General features: G+C 33.7%; 1 protein-coding gene across 1 annotated transcript in view; it reads right to left on the bottom strand.

Annotated features, from left to right (window-relative positions):
- LOC108527098 (titin) overlaps positions 1 to 16,761 on the bottom strand; it is a 284,505-nt gene that overhangs the window by 143,996 nt on the left and 123,748 nt on the right. The window contains 27 exon segments of the mRNA XM_017868255.1: positions 1,975 to 2,052; positions 2,861 to 2,941; positions 3,742 to 3,765; positions 3,768 to 3,794; positions 3,797 to 4,036; positions 4,176 to 4,248; positions 4,418 to 4,485; positions 5,417 to 5,494; positions 6,104 to 6,199; positions 6,817 to 6,891; positions 7,689 to 7,763; positions 9,377 to 9,625; positions 9,833 to 9,916; positions 10,121 to 10,204; positions 10,455 to 10,538; positions 11,048 to 11,125; positions 11,308 to 11,391; positions 11,603 to 11,764; positions 11,960 to 12,037; positions 12,786 to 12,878; positions 13,082 to 13,156; positions 13,367 to 13,444; positions 14,388 to 14,591; positions 14,896 to 14,978; positions 15,735 to 15,804; positions 16,028 to 16,121; positions 16,649 to 16,725. Coding sequence (XP_017723744.1) covers positions 1,975 to 2,052; positions 2,861 to 2,941; positions 3,742 to 3,765; positions 3,768 to 3,794; positions 3,797 to 4,036; positions 4,176 to 4,248; positions 4,418 to 4,485; positions 5,417 to 5,494; positions 6,104 to 6,199; positions 6,817 to 6,891; positions 7,689 to 7,763; positions 9,377 to 9,625; positions 9,833 to 9,916; positions 10,121 to 10,204; positions 10,455 to 10,538; positions 11,048 to 11,125; positions 11,308 to 11,391; positions 11,603 to 11,764; positions 11,960 to 12,037; positions 12,786 to 12,878; positions 13,082 to 13,156; positions 13,367 to 13,444; positions 14,388 to 14,591; positions 14,896 to 14,978; positions 15,735 to 15,804; positions 16,028 to 16,121; positions 16,649 to 16,725 — 2,592 coding nt within the window.

The raw sequence follows: 16,761 nt of genomic DNA, 5'->3' as shown, positions 1-16,761 counted from the left end.
TTTAGAAAATAAGGCAAATAAAGACAACAAAATTTCTCCAGTTTTAGAAGAAAACTGGCTGAAAACAATAACTAAAGTCAAGAATAGAAAAAATATTCAAAGGAGGAAGTGATTATATTCTTTTATCCCAACTTAGTATAACAGGAAGAACAACAAAAAAGTTGAGTTTCATCAGGAAATTTTTTAGATTAAAAAAAATGGAAGAGGGCTGGGTGTAGTGGCTCATGCCTATAATCCCAGCACTTTGGGAGGCTGAGGAGGGTGGATCACCTGAGGTCAGGAGTTCGAGACCAGCCTGACCAACATGGTAAAACCCTATCTCTACTAAAAATACACAAAATTAGCCGGGCTTGGTGGTGGGCGCCTATAATCTCAGCCACTCGGGAGGTGGAGGTAGGAGAATAGCTTGAACCCAGGAGGCAGAGGCTGCAGTGAACCAAGATTGCGCCACTGCACTCCAGCCTGGGTGCGATAGAGTGAGATTCCATCTCAAAAAAAAAAAAAAAGGAAGAATATTTTGACTACTGTCATTTTTACTATTCAGGTTGTTGAACAGTATCTATTCACAATATTTTACTATTTGGATTATTTCATCATTCAACATTATTTAATCCCCTAATTTTGTATGACAAAAAAAAGAAAAAATAAGTATTGAAGAATTCTTTTTGAGGTTTGAGTGGCCTTGTAAACCTACCGGTCGGCTTTGAGCCGTGAGGCCACCCTTTGCCGAAAAATGTTTTCCAATTATGGTTGTCAAGAGTCCCAAAAAATAATATGGTGAACACATTTTGATTTTATAAATCCAATTAAAATATTATGTATGGAGTTAAAGTAAGTTACTTCATGATCTGAGAAAATAAATTGCTTCAAAGCAAAAGACACTTGCATACAGAATAGGTTAGGAAAATTTAACAAGACAAATGACTTTTCTAAAATCACACACTATGGTAAGTATAGTATTTCTTTTTTAAATTGGTGAGGAAATATAGATTGTCTGAAGATAATAGACACAAAGACTATTTGAGTCATATATTTTTGGCATGTTAGGCTTTTACAAGAGTTTAGTGTATTTACTTTTCAAAGCTATAAAGACAAACACAGTGCATTTAAGGACACGAATGAAACCAAAAGAATCACTAATTTTCTACACTCACTGTACATCTCTGTGTCTTCAGAAATAACAATAGGTGATTTTCTTCTTGAACACTTTTCTTAGGCATTCCAGGAACTTTAAAGATATTAATTGTTATAAATAACAAATATAAGATACAAAATATAAGGATTTAATGTCACACACATTCACTTTAAACCATGAAAAACTAAACCAAGAGTTATTTCATGTTGTGATTAGCATCACTGTATACCTTTAGCTGGTGGAACTTCAGGCTTTTAGGAACAGCTTCACGAACTTTTTCTTCTGGGACAATTTTCTTGGGTACTTCGGGTGCTTTAAAGATATTTATTTATCTTAGTTTTTCAGAACATTATAGTTGGGTGTAAACATATCAAGCCTAGAAGGGGCATCTAACAGGGAGAATGTCAAAAAACCCCCAATTATAAGTCAACTATAAGTCAAATGTAGTCAGTGCATTTCTCTGAATTGCCTTGTCGATGAGTTCTTGATTCATTGTATCAGAAACACTTTGCTTTTTGGAGATAGTATCATTTTCTATTGTCATTTAGAGCGCACTATTTTTTTTTTTCAGAGCTACTTCAGAAGAGCTTCCAAAATGAATTATTTTTGAAAGACAAGTTGAGGGATCAATATTATTTAGTTATTAAATAAGAGGATCAATACAAATAACTTTGGGCTTATGTCTTTATGCCTAAAGCATTGCCTCAAAAGACAGCATTATGTTATAGAACATAAACTGAAGTTTATGTCATCTTGTGGCATTGAGAGGAGAATGGTCTCTCTTACATAGTGAATAAAAGAGGATTTTACATTAATGATGAATCAGAAAAGGCAGTTACCTTTACTTGGTGGAACTTTGGGTTCTTCAGGAGCACGTACTTTTTCTTCTACCACAATTTTCTTAGGCACCTCTGGTACTTTAAAGATAATAGTAATAATTTCTTTTATTTTTAAATATTCTTTTAAATATACAATTTTTTAACAAGCAGAGCATAAGAGAGAGATAAACACAGAACAGAATGCAGCGACAATATAAAGTACAGGCATCACTTTATCAAATACATTACAGTATTTCAAATGCATTGAATTAAAAAAATATATATTAACAAGAATCCAGGGGAATTTCACATGTTAGAAATGGTAAGAACTTGAGAAGAAAAATTAACAGTACACCTTCAGCTGGTGCTATTACTGTTTGTTTTTGTGGAAGAGTTGGTACCTTCTCTTCAGTGATAACTTTCTCACATGCTTCAGGGACTTTAAAGATACAAGTTTATATTATTTATTGTATACTTTTTTATTTCTATTGTGAAATTTAAGAGATTTACAAAAATGAACAAAGTAGGAACATTAAACACATATTCACTATGTATTTATATTTGCCAGGTTAATATAATTAATAATAAATAGAAAAACACGTGTGTATCAGTAAGCATGTTAGTGAATATATAATCAAATAGCACCAAAGAAGGAAACCTGGGCTCACTATTTGGTTACTAGAGATATTTGCTTTGGTTGTTTTAGGTATAACAACAGTGACTGTCTTTTTTTGGGAGAACTTCCCTTGGACCCTCAGCTGCTTTAAAGATATTAGTTTGTTTTAGACGTGTCAGAAACAAGAAATACAGAAGGAAGACATCAAGTGGAATGCAAACTTGTGCTTATAAAGCAACCAATGTGCTATCGTATGTAAAGTTAAGTAGTAATTTTTCACCAAGAAGATACCTTTAGCTGGTGGCTCTTTTCGAGGAACAACTTTAGTGGGTGGTTTTTTTGGAGGAATGATTTTCTCAGATATCTCAGGCCCTTCAAAGATATTAGTATTTTGGTTTAGAATGAACTTTTGAAGTATTTTGGAGCACTGCTACTAAAGTTAGTACAATGAGGGGTCACAAAATTATTTATAGTTTTTGAATTTATAACACATTTATTTCCAAAAGAGCTTTGATTTGCTAAATATCATGTATATTGTAATTTTCTATATATGCTAAACACATACACACACATATTCCTTCATATTGCGTATATATTATTAATTTGTGCAAGATCTAGAGTGGTACTGCAGATAACTTACTTGTGCTACGGTTTGTCTTCACAGTATGCTAGAATACAGGTGCCATTAACAATACTTCACTTCTTTAATGTTGTTTCTCTAATAAAAGTATCATAAACTGGCAAAAGCTTTTGATAAGTAATTCTCAGTTTGTGAACAGTTTGACTGAAATGTTAACAAAGCAGTGGTTATTTTGCCTGAACATGTAAATTCCTCAGTGAACTGAGGAGTTTCTTTTTCCCTTAACCAATGACACTGGTCAGTTATTTTGGTACCTGTAACAATTGTGTAACATTCTTAGTCAAATTTAAAAAATAATCTCCAAATTCATACAGTGACCTCCTTCGATAAGTAGATATCAAATATTACTATCATCTACTAGAATTATACTCCGTGTGGTTAAGAGATATTAATCTTTATGTCAACTAGTTTCAACTCAAGTTTAAAGTATTTTATGGGGTTTCTAATCTTCCAAACTGAACACAAAATTTACTTTCAAAGGAAAGTTAGAGCAAGATACAAGAATTTGTATTATTCGAAGAATTCCCTATACCTTTAGGTGGAGCTTTTGGTTTTCATATTCTTCCACTTCTTCAGCCTCAAAACTTCTATTACCCTATGTACTTCTTCAACTCTGTGTTCTTCTTCAACTCTATGTTCTTCTACTTTGACGAATTCTTCTACTTCATGAAACTCATCTTCTTCAAAATATTCTTCAACTTCATGGAACTCTTCTTCTTCTGGAATTTCTTCCACTTCTGCTTCTACTACTTCTAATTCTAGTCTTTCTTTTACTACTTCCTCTTGGTGGAAGGCAACTGATACTTTTTCTTCAAGGACAGTTCTCCCTGAAAGAGCATCTATTTTAAAGACTTATTTCTTTAAACACTGAAGAAACAAAGATGTACATTCAAATATATATTTTTAAAACTGAATAAAGGCTTGCATGCAACAATACATGCAAATCCAAGATCTCTCCAAAAATACCTTTAGCTGGGGGAACAGCTTCTTTTTTATGCACAAGGACTTTCTTTTCTGGGACTTTCTTTTCTGGGACTTTCTTTGGTACTTCAGGCACTTTAAAGATATAGTTTTAATGTTTAGGACTGTCGAGAGCAAGCTTTCATAGACAAAAGTCATCAAAAGCAGTCAAGACACAGAGACATGAAACATAAAAGTCTTAACGCAAAAGACAGAAGAGGAAGTCAGTTTTAAAAGAGAAGATATACCTTTGGCTGGGGTGCCTCTTTTTTCTGAACAGGAACAGGTACTTTTTCCTCAGGAATTTTCTTTGGCACTTTAAAGATATTAGGTGTTTTAGTTAGCTGAGAATGCTTAATAACACACATGAAATAAAAACACCAGAGACAACACCAACATTACAATAACTAAGGTTTTTCAGAAGTCCCTCTGTACTGTGGAACATCCATTTTAGAGGCAATAAAGCTACTTTCTCAAATCACTCATTTGTCCTAACATTCCTATAGGGGAAGAAATGTCACCAAGTACCTGTGCCATTCTTTTTTTTTTTCTTTTAATAACAGCGATTACCAATACGAACCCATTTTTACTACTTTTAACTTGATGAAGACTTTTTTGAAGTGATTACCATTGTAGAGTATTTAAGCCCTGACATTGGCCTCACTTTCTGCTGTGCACTCTTATATTAGCTGAGGAGTCTGCTGTGACAGGGACAGCATAATCTAACTGCTTAAGAGCACTGTCTGAAGAAGCATTAAGCGAATTAGGAAGCAGGGAAAAGTAGACATTTTGTAATAACCTTGAATGCTTGGGCTAAACATTATGAAAGGGACGTGAGGCTCTTTAAAATAGTTATTATCCAAGCATTAGATTTTTTCCATAAAATAATAAATATAGTAAAATAATTATTATAACACATAAGAAAACTCCACTTATGGAATAAAATCCAGAATGTGGAGAAGAGGGATCCATTGCTATGTGTATGAGTATTGAGAGACATACTAATACATTAAAATTCTCAGCTAGTTAAGAAGCTTCTAGAATAATTCATACATAAACACACGCACACAATTATTCGTTAACATCCTAGAAAAGATTAAAGAACTGGAATGAGTTATGTTTTTACTGGTCCTTAATCAGTTCGCTATCTAAATGATTATAAGAAAGCAGTCAAAAAAGACAATGTTGCTTTTTAGAAAGAAAATTAATGGGAATTTAAAGATATTAATAATGAGGATTTGATATACCTTTAGCTGGTGGTGCCTCCACTTTTTTAGGAACAGGAGTAGGTGCTTCAGGTACTGCTTTCTTAATCACTTCAGGCACTTAAAAGAAATTTTATGAACATTTTGAAAAGTGGCATGTGATGAGCAGAACACCACCCATATACCAATAAATAAATAAATATCACAAAACCTTGACTTATTTTTAAAAGATATTAGCAACCTAAATGGTAATAATAAATGTGGAGTAGGAACCCTAGAGGTGTAAAGGATATTACTTAGAAATCCTATAAGCAAATATAATACCAGTTACGCAAAAGATTATCACACTCTTCAGGAATAATAAGTTAAAGATTTTTCTAAAAAATGAACACTTTCACCACAGAAATAGATTCCCCCCATATTAATATTAAAAACAAAATTAAGGATTGAAATCTAGGAGAAACTATTACAGTAGGGCCTGGTCAGAAAAAAATTAAATCGCCAACAACAAAATAGTAATCTCTCATTCTTAGTTGTATTGCAGATGCTGTAGAAAAATTTAGGGTAAAAAAAGGACACATAGATTCAGGTGTCATGAATAATTAATCTTCACTTCATCATGGATATGATAAAGAAAAGCATACTGGTGAATATTAGATTTAGATAACTTCTGAGAAAGATTTGGAACACCAAATGTTTTAAATGTTCAACTCTTAAAAGCGGCTATACCTCTAGGTGGTGCCACCTCTTCAACTTCCTCTATGCTAGGTGGTTCTTCTGGGATTTCCTCTTCTGGAATAGACTCTTCTTCAGGCTCCTCAGTCACTTTAAAAAGATTATTATTTTGTAAATTATTTTCATAATTATTTTGAATATTAGACTACAGTGATAATATCGAAAACTGCTCAGCCTTCAAAACACTTGTGTAAACTCACTAGTCCTTAAAAAATCTCTACTGGGTCTTCAAAATATGTTAGGCCTATCCCAGCATTTGTGAACTGGAAAGGACTTCAGATAATTTAGTTAAAATTATTATTGTTATTTTTTTTAATGAAAGACTTGTTTGAAGTCAAACAGCCACTTGGGGTAGAAGTCAGATTTTCTGCACCAGTTACTCAGGCTTAACCGGAATTTCTCTTGGATAAGCTTATTTTACAATCGCCTACTAAGTCATTTGATGAAAAATTTCCCACAGCAAATACAGTTTCCCTTCATGAATTCTAATTAAAATAAAACAAATAACAGACAAACAGGCTGAACATGCAAGAAGGAGATTCAAATAATATTAATTTGCCTGCTCAATTTCTATTAGGTTAATAATAATTTATTTTAGAATCTGAATATGTTGATTTCCTGGGGTTGTACATTTACCTACTTTAAATATTAGACAATAATAAGACAAAGATGACTTTGCAATGTTATTTTCTTAGAAAGTTATCTACCTTCAACTGGTAGAACTTCCTCTTCTTTAGGAAGAATGATTCGTTTTTCTTCCACCTTCTTAGGCACCTCAGGAACTTGAGAGACATTGATTATTTTAGACACTTAAAATGTAAGAACCAAAGAAGCATAAAGACCAAGTTTCCAGTTTCCAGCATAAGAGAGTAAATATCAAAAGGCACATACACAAGATGAAACATTGACATTTCACAGAATCAGTTAATGAGAAAAGAATAAAAAGTTTGCGGTTTAAGATTAAGGGTTTATTAAAGAGAAATTCTACTTTTACTACTGGAGTCTCCATTTCTTTTTTCTTTTCTTTTGTTTTTTTCTTTTGGTAGGAAGAAATGGGTACTTCAGGGACTAGTTCCTTAGTTATTTCTGGCTCTTTAAAGATATATTTTTATTTTTTAGAAACAACAAATACATAGAGAAACAATGTAAAACACACCAACACCAAGTGAAAAAATGGACACAACACAAACTTGGGTGCAACAGAGTCACAAATGACGAATGTGAATGACAGACCATACAATGCACACATTTATGTTGAACGTCCTGTGTGGATAGAACCACAGTTCAACATCGGTGCAGCAAACACATCCCTGTTACGGGATGATGTACCTTTGGCAGGAGGCACCACTGCTTTCTTAAGACCAGGAGGAGGGACCTTCTTTTCTGGCTCAGGTTTCTTAGGTACCACAGGCACTTTAAAAATATTATTTAATTTTATAAGTTCAGTTTCAGAAACACAAAGACAAGTAGACACAGCAGTAATATAAGGTGTACTAACAAATACGGAAACAGGACATTTTGATTTTTACAGGTGAAGAAAGGAAATGGCATGGTCTAATTTACTTTGGAATAGCAATACCTTTGGCAGGGGGAGCCTCCTCTTTCTTGGGAATGACCACTTTCTTCTCTGTCACTTTCTTCTTAATCTCAGGCACTTTAAAGACATCATTTCATGATAAGAATTTATTATGAAGGACAAAAAAAGAGAGAAACCAAGAAGTCCCCACACCCAGAAAGACCAACATGCAACAGTCACTCAAGACAGGTCTGTAATGCAAGTTGGGAGCCGAAATATTATAATGTAATGGGGAGTTGTAAAGCAAGGAACCAGCAGCATGTGTCATTATCAGAGGACAGATGCTATTAGGGTGGTGCAAAAATAATTGCGGTTTTGACATTACTTTTAATGGTAAAAACCACAATTACTTTTGCACCATACTAATATCATTTCATCCATTTAAATTTCATTAGTAATTTATTGTCTAGAAAGTATTTCTGAATCGTTGATATCCAATAAAAGATCAGCTTTACTATTTCATTTGATTATATAACTATATGGCCTGATGGGAGGGTTATGCTGATTTTAAGTAGCCATGCCAGCACCTTTTGTAGAAAATATTATTGAGCTTTAAAGCACAAATGTATTAATTCTGTCCTGTACTATGAGCTGATTGAATATGTTAAATCTGGATACTATTCATTCAACGACAGACTACTTTAATAACTTACTTTATTTTATCCTCACCATAATAGCTGAACCCATTAAGACTGATATTAGCATCCCCAATTTACAGGAAAATAACTTCAGGCTCAGGATGGTTAAAGGATTTGCTGAGAGTAATACAACAAGGTGTAAAGTCAACACTAAAATCAAAACCTGTTGGGCTGCCCTTTATATATATGTATCAGAAGACATAACTATTATTCTGTGTTTTGATAAATACATTCTTTTTCTTTTTTAGCCTGGTGTTGAATAGGCATTTAATATAAATGGTTGAAGCACGAAATTTAAGAATATTTATTCATAATTTTTTCGATATGTTTAAATATATAGTATACTTATTCATGTATATTTAAATATATCTCCATGAAAACTATGATGTTTAATCAAATGATAGGAAATTAGAACTTTTCTATGAGTTTTGGGACAATGCTTCCTTTCATCTTTGTTCTTGAATACTGCTTTGCATCCAGTGAAAAAGGTAGGTATCAGTGTTCCTGAACATCATTAGAAGTAAATATTTAAGTGTGTGATTATCCATTTTATAAATATAATTTTTCCTAAAACCCAGTTTCATCATAATTTATGTGGTGAAGCTATGGGTGAAGAATATGGGTTCACTTTGGGGAGGTGTACCTTTGGGTGGTGGTGGAGGTTCCACTTTTTTAGGAGCGGGAACAGGGACTTTCTTCTCTGGTACAGGTTTCTTTGGCACTTCAGGCACTTAAAAACATTTCATTTGAAGGCATTAAAAACCACATATACATGGTCGTATATATATATATAAGAAAGAGACACATAAGAATAAGACCACAAACAAGTAAACGTAATACGTGATTTGAAAAGACATTTAGATAATTTACAATAGACAGATACACAAGGCAGACACACAATAATAACAGCACAAATGTCTGGAATGTTTTCTAAGATTTAGGTGGTCAATTACAGAGGGTAAAGCATTATAGATAAAACTGGAGATGAACAAAAGGATGGAAAAGCAGAATTCAACACAAAAGAGGCCTTGATTCCAAGAAGAGGTGCCATACCTGCTGCAGGTACTGGCACCTTAGGTTTAACTTCTGGAAGGACTTCTTCTTCAGGTACAAATTCTTCTTCCTCAGGTACATACTCTTCTTCGGGAGGAACTTCCTCTTCCTCAGGTGGAATTTCCTCTTCTTCAGGTAGAACTTCCTCTTCCTCAGGTAGAACTTCCTCTTCAGGAACAATTTCTTCTTCAAATGGAACTTCCTCTTCCTGAGGTAGAGCTACAGGAACTGGTTCACGTTTCTTTGGCACTTTAAAGATATTTATTCAAGGGTACAAACATCACTTTTATGTAAAATATTCAAAACAATGAAGAAGCTTATGAAAGACAAATATTCTGTGATCACAAAGCATCAATTATCATCAACATAAAGACTAAGCATTAATTATAATTAGTAAGGCTGTATAACATCAGTTAGTTTTCTCTTTTACTGTGGCTCTGTTACAGATTAATGTACCTTTGGGTGGTGGTGCTTCCACTTTTTTCGGAACAGGTGTTGGTTTCTTTTCTTCTGGGATGAGCTTCTTGGGCACCTCTGGCACTTTAAAGATATTATTTGTATTAGGAATATGTTCTCTTACAATGTCTTAGAGCAATAGATATGAAAAAGAATTGCAAAATACTTGACATATTTCTAACAAGATAGACACTTTAAAAATGTACAATGTAACGGGGAAATTTGTATATGAGTATACATAGATGTGAGTTTTTTCCCCCAAGTACTTTAAATGATGAAATGATGTACCTTTTGCAGGTGGAGCCTCCACTTTCTTAGGAACAGGAACTGGCACCTTCTTCTCAGGCACAGGTTTCTTGGGTACCTCTGGCACTTTAAAGAAATGATTTAGAGAAATACTTCATACAACATAAAAATATTGATTCCAAGCATAGTTTCAAAAGATTAAGGTAAGGTAATAGAAGTATGACAAAGATATTCCAAGAGGCATTTTCTTTTTAAAACAAAATATTTAATTTTCTCTAAAGAGTTGCATCCCAAAGAGTTCAGAGTTAAACCAATTAAGTTTTTACTCATATGCAAATGTAAAATAAAAAAATGGCAACATTACAAGTTCATGTACCTTTGGCAGGTGGAGCTTCCACCTTTTTAGGAGCTGGTACTGGTACTTTCTCCTCTGGTACAGGTTTCTTGGGCACTTCAGGAACTTCAAAGATATCAGATAGAGTTAGTGTCACATTTTTCATCCATAGCTAAGATTTTAAGGCTGGCAATGTAAGGTCTTAATTGAAGCAACGTAGATATTCTATCAATTTCACTTTAAGATGGAAAATTCTAATAGCCACAAAACAAAGACCAGAAAATACACAAAAATTAAAATAAAAAACACTGAAAAAAAAGTGGAACTGGTGATAAAGACAAGACACAATGCCTGGTAAATGATGGTTTTGTCCATTTTGATAAGCAAAAACAATGTATTTTACTTGAAGAACTTTCCACTAAAGAGGAGGAGCCAACCATTGAGCATAAGGACAATTTGATGGTAAAATGGAGAGATGAATACCGGGTAAACTGCTCCTGTGGCCAGTTGAGAGGTTCTTGTCATGGCATTAGTGTTGTTAATATTGTCATGGGGAAAGATCTGCTATGGCTCACCAAGTTATGCTACACGCGTGAATTATCATGCTATCCCATTGATGGATGATAAGGATGTACCTTTTGCTGGCGGAGCCTTCTCCTTTTTAGGAATAAGCACAGGAAGTTTCTCCTCTGGCTTCTTAGGAACCTCGGGCACTTTAAAGATATTGTTTATTGTTAAGTTCTAACTACTAGTAACAACACATCCATATAAAGCACAGCTAATGTTTTTTAACAACAGATAGTGACACACACACAAGGTTTTGAACTCAGAAGAAAGTTAAATATTTCTAGGTAGATGAAGTCTCTTAGATACCCATCAATGAATGGTGGTGTACCTTTTGCCGGTGGAGCTTCCTTCTTTTTGGGAACAGGAACAGGTTTCTTCTCTTCTGGAACAGGTTTCTTGGGTAACTCAGGCACTTTAAAGATATTATTAAGAATATTGCAAATTTTGCAAGAAAGAAATAAAATGTGAAAAGCACCTGTAGAAACCATATGTCAGCATCTAAAAATATCTGGTTTAAAGTAAGCAATCATCAGTGCTGCTAATAACCCCCAGAATCTGACCAAATCAGACCCCCAAACTCCAAAGCTGCTATTGCACATCCCTTTGCAGGAGGCATCATCTACCTTTGACTGGTATCACTGGCACCACTTCTTCCTCAGTCACGAACTCCTCTTCTTCATGAATGTACTCTTCTTCTTCTTCTACAAAATATTCTTCTACATGGGTTACTACTTCCTCTTCAAAGGCAACTTCTTCTGGTTCAAGTTCTTTAGGCATTTCTGGCACTTTAAAGATATTATCTTTAAGTTGGACCTTTGCCAATGACTCAGCAAAATTAAGACACCTTAGAAACATAGGCCCATTTATAACAGAAGAAAGGACAAGATTTACTTTTCCCACAAAAGTTTTCACACACAGAACTGAAGAGTAATTCAACAGCAAAAGACGAACAACACATTAAAATGAGTGCCATTAGGTACCTCTAACAGGTGGTGCTACTTCTTTTCTAGGGACAGGTACTTTTTCTTCTGCGACAACCCTCTTGGGCTTCGTGGGCACTTGAAATATTAAGTATAAGGAAATTTTATTGTTGGAAAAAGGTCACCCAGCCAATACTTGCTTTGCTGTACTTTAGGCAGATAGAATAATGTATCTCCCTCTAATGAGATAGATATGCGATTGTTCATCTTTAAGAAACTATATACTCTCCATGGAAAGGATTCTGAGCTTCATAGAAATACAGATACACAGAAGTACCCAAGTAAACATGAAATAGCAGAGCCCAAATGTGAAATCAGGTTTAGTGTTCAAATATCTCTGCTTGAAAGAAATATCCTTTCCTGAAAAGTGAAATTTACTTCTCAATTAGTATACTTCACACTTAGTATGAATCAGGGGGAAAATGACTGGAAACTGGTTAGCTTTAAAAAACATCTTCAAAATGAATTTAGAATGAATAAACAGTTACCAAAGTTTGGTGAATATTATGGTGTCATTACATTGTTTAGGTAAATCAGGAATATGCCAAATAGTCACGGATTCTAAACCTAAACATTCTATTTTATATGTATTGTAGCCATGTGGCAGGACACAGCCATTGTCTAACAGGCTATGGATGTATTTTGAAATAATTTTTCCTTGTAAAGGTATTATCTTCTTATCCTGTATTTACAGATTTTTACATTCAACATTCTGCAGACAACTAATTTAAAAGACATGAAACAACAAAACAAAATGAATCATAGTTACATTAATTTCAAAAGAGGCATCAGAAAAGATCATAATTGAGGAAGGAAATCATTATACCTTTAGCAGCGGGTTCAGTCACCTGCTCTTTTTCACGTTTGGTAATTGAAATACGTATTTTTTCCTCAACAACTTTCTTTGGTTCTTCGGGCACTTTAAAGATATTAATTATTAAAGAGCATTAAAACCAATTCCTTGAATACTATGTAATAAATACACATAAAAAACCAAATATAAGAATCAGGACAAGAACATCCTACTCAGCAAAAACACAGAACATCAGATGGGCTAGGAAGACATGATTTTAGAACATACATAACAAAGTTGTTTTTGGTGATTATTACTCAGTAATGTACCTTTGGGTGGTGGAGGTTTGAGTTTCTTAGGAATGGGCACTGGTACTTTTTCTTCAGGGACAGCTTTCTTCGGCACTTTAAAATATCAATATTAAGAGATTTTAAAACTTGAAACAGATTTCTCAAGGCTAGTAAGAACAAAAGTTAAGAAAGACAAATACAACATAATATTCCCAAACACACACATAATTTGTACACTGCCACTTTTACATATATTTTTATAATAGGACAGACATGGAGGAAACAAAGATCTCTTACAGGTAATAATGTTTTTTTTCACTCTACCTTTAGCTGGTGGGGCCTTTGGTTTTGTGGGAACTGGTTCTTCTGGGACAGGCTTTACAGGGATAGGCTTCTCTGGTTCTTTAAAAGTGCATACAAGGTATTTCATGTTAGACTTTAGAACATAAGTTTAAACATTTCTTAAAAGGAATTAAATAATTGAAATATCTTTTATCTACAGTATAGCCATAGCCTATTGAGGTAGGCAAGAATCAGAGGTCCAAGCAGAACAAGCTCATATTGCCCTTTCCTTCGTGCTATTTTCTTTAATTAGGTAATTCTTACATGTTAAAATTCTCATTTCACTTCAGGTAGATAAATTCCTGGCTAAAATTCCCCTATAATATGGGTTCCTTAAAGCTATCCATAAGACTATGTAGAATGTTCTCAAAGTTGGGCTATGAAACATCAAAGTGAAATAATATTGATTCATTTCAAAATTCCAATAGAAATTTATTCTTTGAGTGAAATAAACTCGTTGAAGCCCAAAATATATGCCTACAAATTTGACCTTCATTAGATAAAACACAACAGCTTGTGTTAGCTTACATGTCTGTCTTTACTTTTGAAGTAGTAATTGTCAAGTGTTGATAATGGGAACCCTGTGGGTAAATATATTTTCTCAATAGCCTATCGTACTCCACAATAGCAAGCTTTAGAATAAAGGATGTTCAGAAATTTTTAACCATGTCCTAGAACGATCATGGGCACTTGAAGATAAACTTGTAACCTTTTTGAAAAAGAAACTTAATGACATTTGCTGTTCTGCATATGAACCAAAATGAGGGGGGTAATAGATTATTCCCAGAACGAAAGTCTAACAATAACCTTAAGATTTATAGAGTTTTTTTTTTTTTTCTAGAAGTTATCAAAGAAGAAAATTCCACATTTGCCAAATGAAAGAAAGTTCTTTCCAAATTTCTTTGGGCATCCAAATTTTTATCTTGTTCTGATTTATCTTGTTTTATCTTGTTTGAGTGTGCACATATTTAGTGTGGTTTTGAGTTTGCAGTTTTGCTCATACCTGTGATGTATTCTTCATGCTCTTCATATCGTTCATACTCCTGTTCCTCATATTCTTCATATTGGTCATATTCTTCTGTTGGTTCATACTCCTCAAATTCTTTATAATCATATTCTTCATATTCCTCATATTCTTCTTCTCGTTGTACTGAAACAGCTTCTTCTCGGGTATAAGACCTTTCTTTCTCTTCCATTATAATTACTTCTGAAACAATATTAACAACAGGCAGCACTTTACTTTAAAGCACTTTTAGGGATGACTGATAGTCATAATGTGCTTTGATTTTATTCTTTTGTGTTTGTTTCATGCACTGATTATGGGAGACTCTGAAATTTTTTTGGCCAGTCAAGGTATCATAGAGTATATTTAGTAATTGTGATTTCAAATGTTGTATATCCTGCCCTTTGTCAACAATAAGCTAATAAAGCAAAGGAGTCAGATTGGGAACGAGAAGGCAAAGAGCCAGATAGTTTCATGCTTCACATTACTTAATCAAAGTTCAATATACCTTTGGTGGGTTGAGGTTCTCTTTTTGGAGCTTCAATTGATACTTCTTCTTTAACCACTCTTTTTCTGAATTCAGTCACTTTAAAAGAGTAATTATTAAAAGTGAATTGCAAGATTCTGAAAATGTGTGTGTGAAGAGAAATTTCGTTCAAACAATCCGAGGACAAAGACAACCATAACAGTGCCTGATTAAACTTTCATTTAAAAAGCAAGAAAATCAATAGACTTGGAAATAAACTTGCTCTAATATACATATGAATACCTTTTTTTTTTTTTCAAAAAAAGGCTACTTAGTACGTCAAAGACATTGAATAATTTTAGCAAAATCAAGTATTATTTATAAAAGTTTAAAAAGACAACTAGACAGCGTAAATAATGACTATTAAACTAAGTAGAAGCATTAGACAGAAACCTGTGTTACACAAATAGTTTCCTCACCTAAATTCTAAGACATTTTCCTTAGTTCTGGTGGTACAATGTAGAAAATTCAGAATTGAAAAAATTAAAAATTTCATCAGAGATTGCTACATAAAACAAGCATCTAGGCAGATGAGTTTCGTATATGGACAAAGATTAGAAGACAAAATTCGATGAGAAAATTATTCCACATACGTTTAAAGAAGCCTTCAGTTTTATTTGAAGTAAAAAAGTACTTCTGTTATCAAAAATTTTGTTTGAAGTGATATATGCATTTAACAATTATATTGCTATCTGTTTATAATATGATCCTTTTTTTATTTTTTTTCCCGAATGACACCTATTTCCACTAGATTAGTTATATCCTGGAGCTTATTTTGATTTTTTTTTTTTTTTTTTTTAAGATGTCAATATAATCCTTTAGCTGGTGGTTCCTCCTCTCTTTTAGGTTTGAGTTTCGGAACTTTTTCTTCCGGAACCGCTCTCTTCGTTCCTCCGGCACTTTAAAGAGAGATTTCACTTTAAAGTATTGTTTCCCTTCTTTCAAACCACAAAAAGGCACCATATAGTAGTAGCCCAAACAAAAAACTTGACATTTTCATTATTTCAAACATAAAACCACACATGTAACAACAACAACAACAAAAACTGCAGCCATAACCAGTGATATTTGGTAAAGAGAGTAGGCAAGTACAATGTTGTGCATAATGGAGGGCGATGTACCTCTTGCTCTTGGCAGGACGCCTGCTTTTTAGTTAGAGCAACAAGAACTTTTTTCTTCCTGGGTAATTTGCAGTGCCTCTCAGTAAACTTAAAAGATAATTTTACGGAATATGGTGGGAGAAGGGAGTTATATTAAAGTGGACATAAAAATATACTAGTCCCAGAAAGTACTGTGATTTTAGAATAGAGGAATTTACAAGGCCACACACAAATAAAACATCAACAAGTAATTACTCCAACCCAAAGACACCATTGTCACCCACACAACATATAAACCGGTTGACCGCGAAGGACAGCAGCAGTAGAGAAAGACAAGTTCCTAGTATTTCTGCTAGGGAGAGGATTGTTTACCTTTGGCTGGAGGGAGGTCTTCCATCTTAATACGACTTTTGGAGTAAATAACACCTTTTTTTCTGGAAACTGGTTTCTTTGGCTCATTTTTTTCTCGGCACTTAAAAGATACCAGACAATACCGTCAAATCATACGATATGGAACACTAAAACTTAAGGCACACTATTTTCTTGTTAAATGTTAAAAAATCTGAAGATGATATCAATTTAAGATTAAAAAAAAGACAGTCTCGAAGAATAAAATAAAATCCAATGTACCTTTAGGTGGGGCACCTTTTCCTTTTAGGAACTGGAGCAGGAACTTTCTTTTCTGGAACAATTTTCTTAGGTGCTTCAGGAACTTCAGAAAGATTAGATTTAAGAATATGAGTTTGCC

Source organism: Rhinopithecus bieti, unplaced genomic scaffold (genome assembly GCF_001698545.2).
Source record: "Rhinopithecus bieti isolate Rb0 unplaced genomic scaffold, ASM169854v2 scaffold_3062, whole genome shotgun sequence".
NCBI classification, from domain to species: domain Eukaryota; kingdom Metazoa; phylum Chordata; class Mammalia; order Primates; family Cercopithecidae; genus Rhinopithecus; species Rhinopithecus bieti.
The sequence above is the reverse complement of the archived record's forward strand: the minus strand, read 5'-3'. Positions and strand labels throughout refer to the sequence as shown.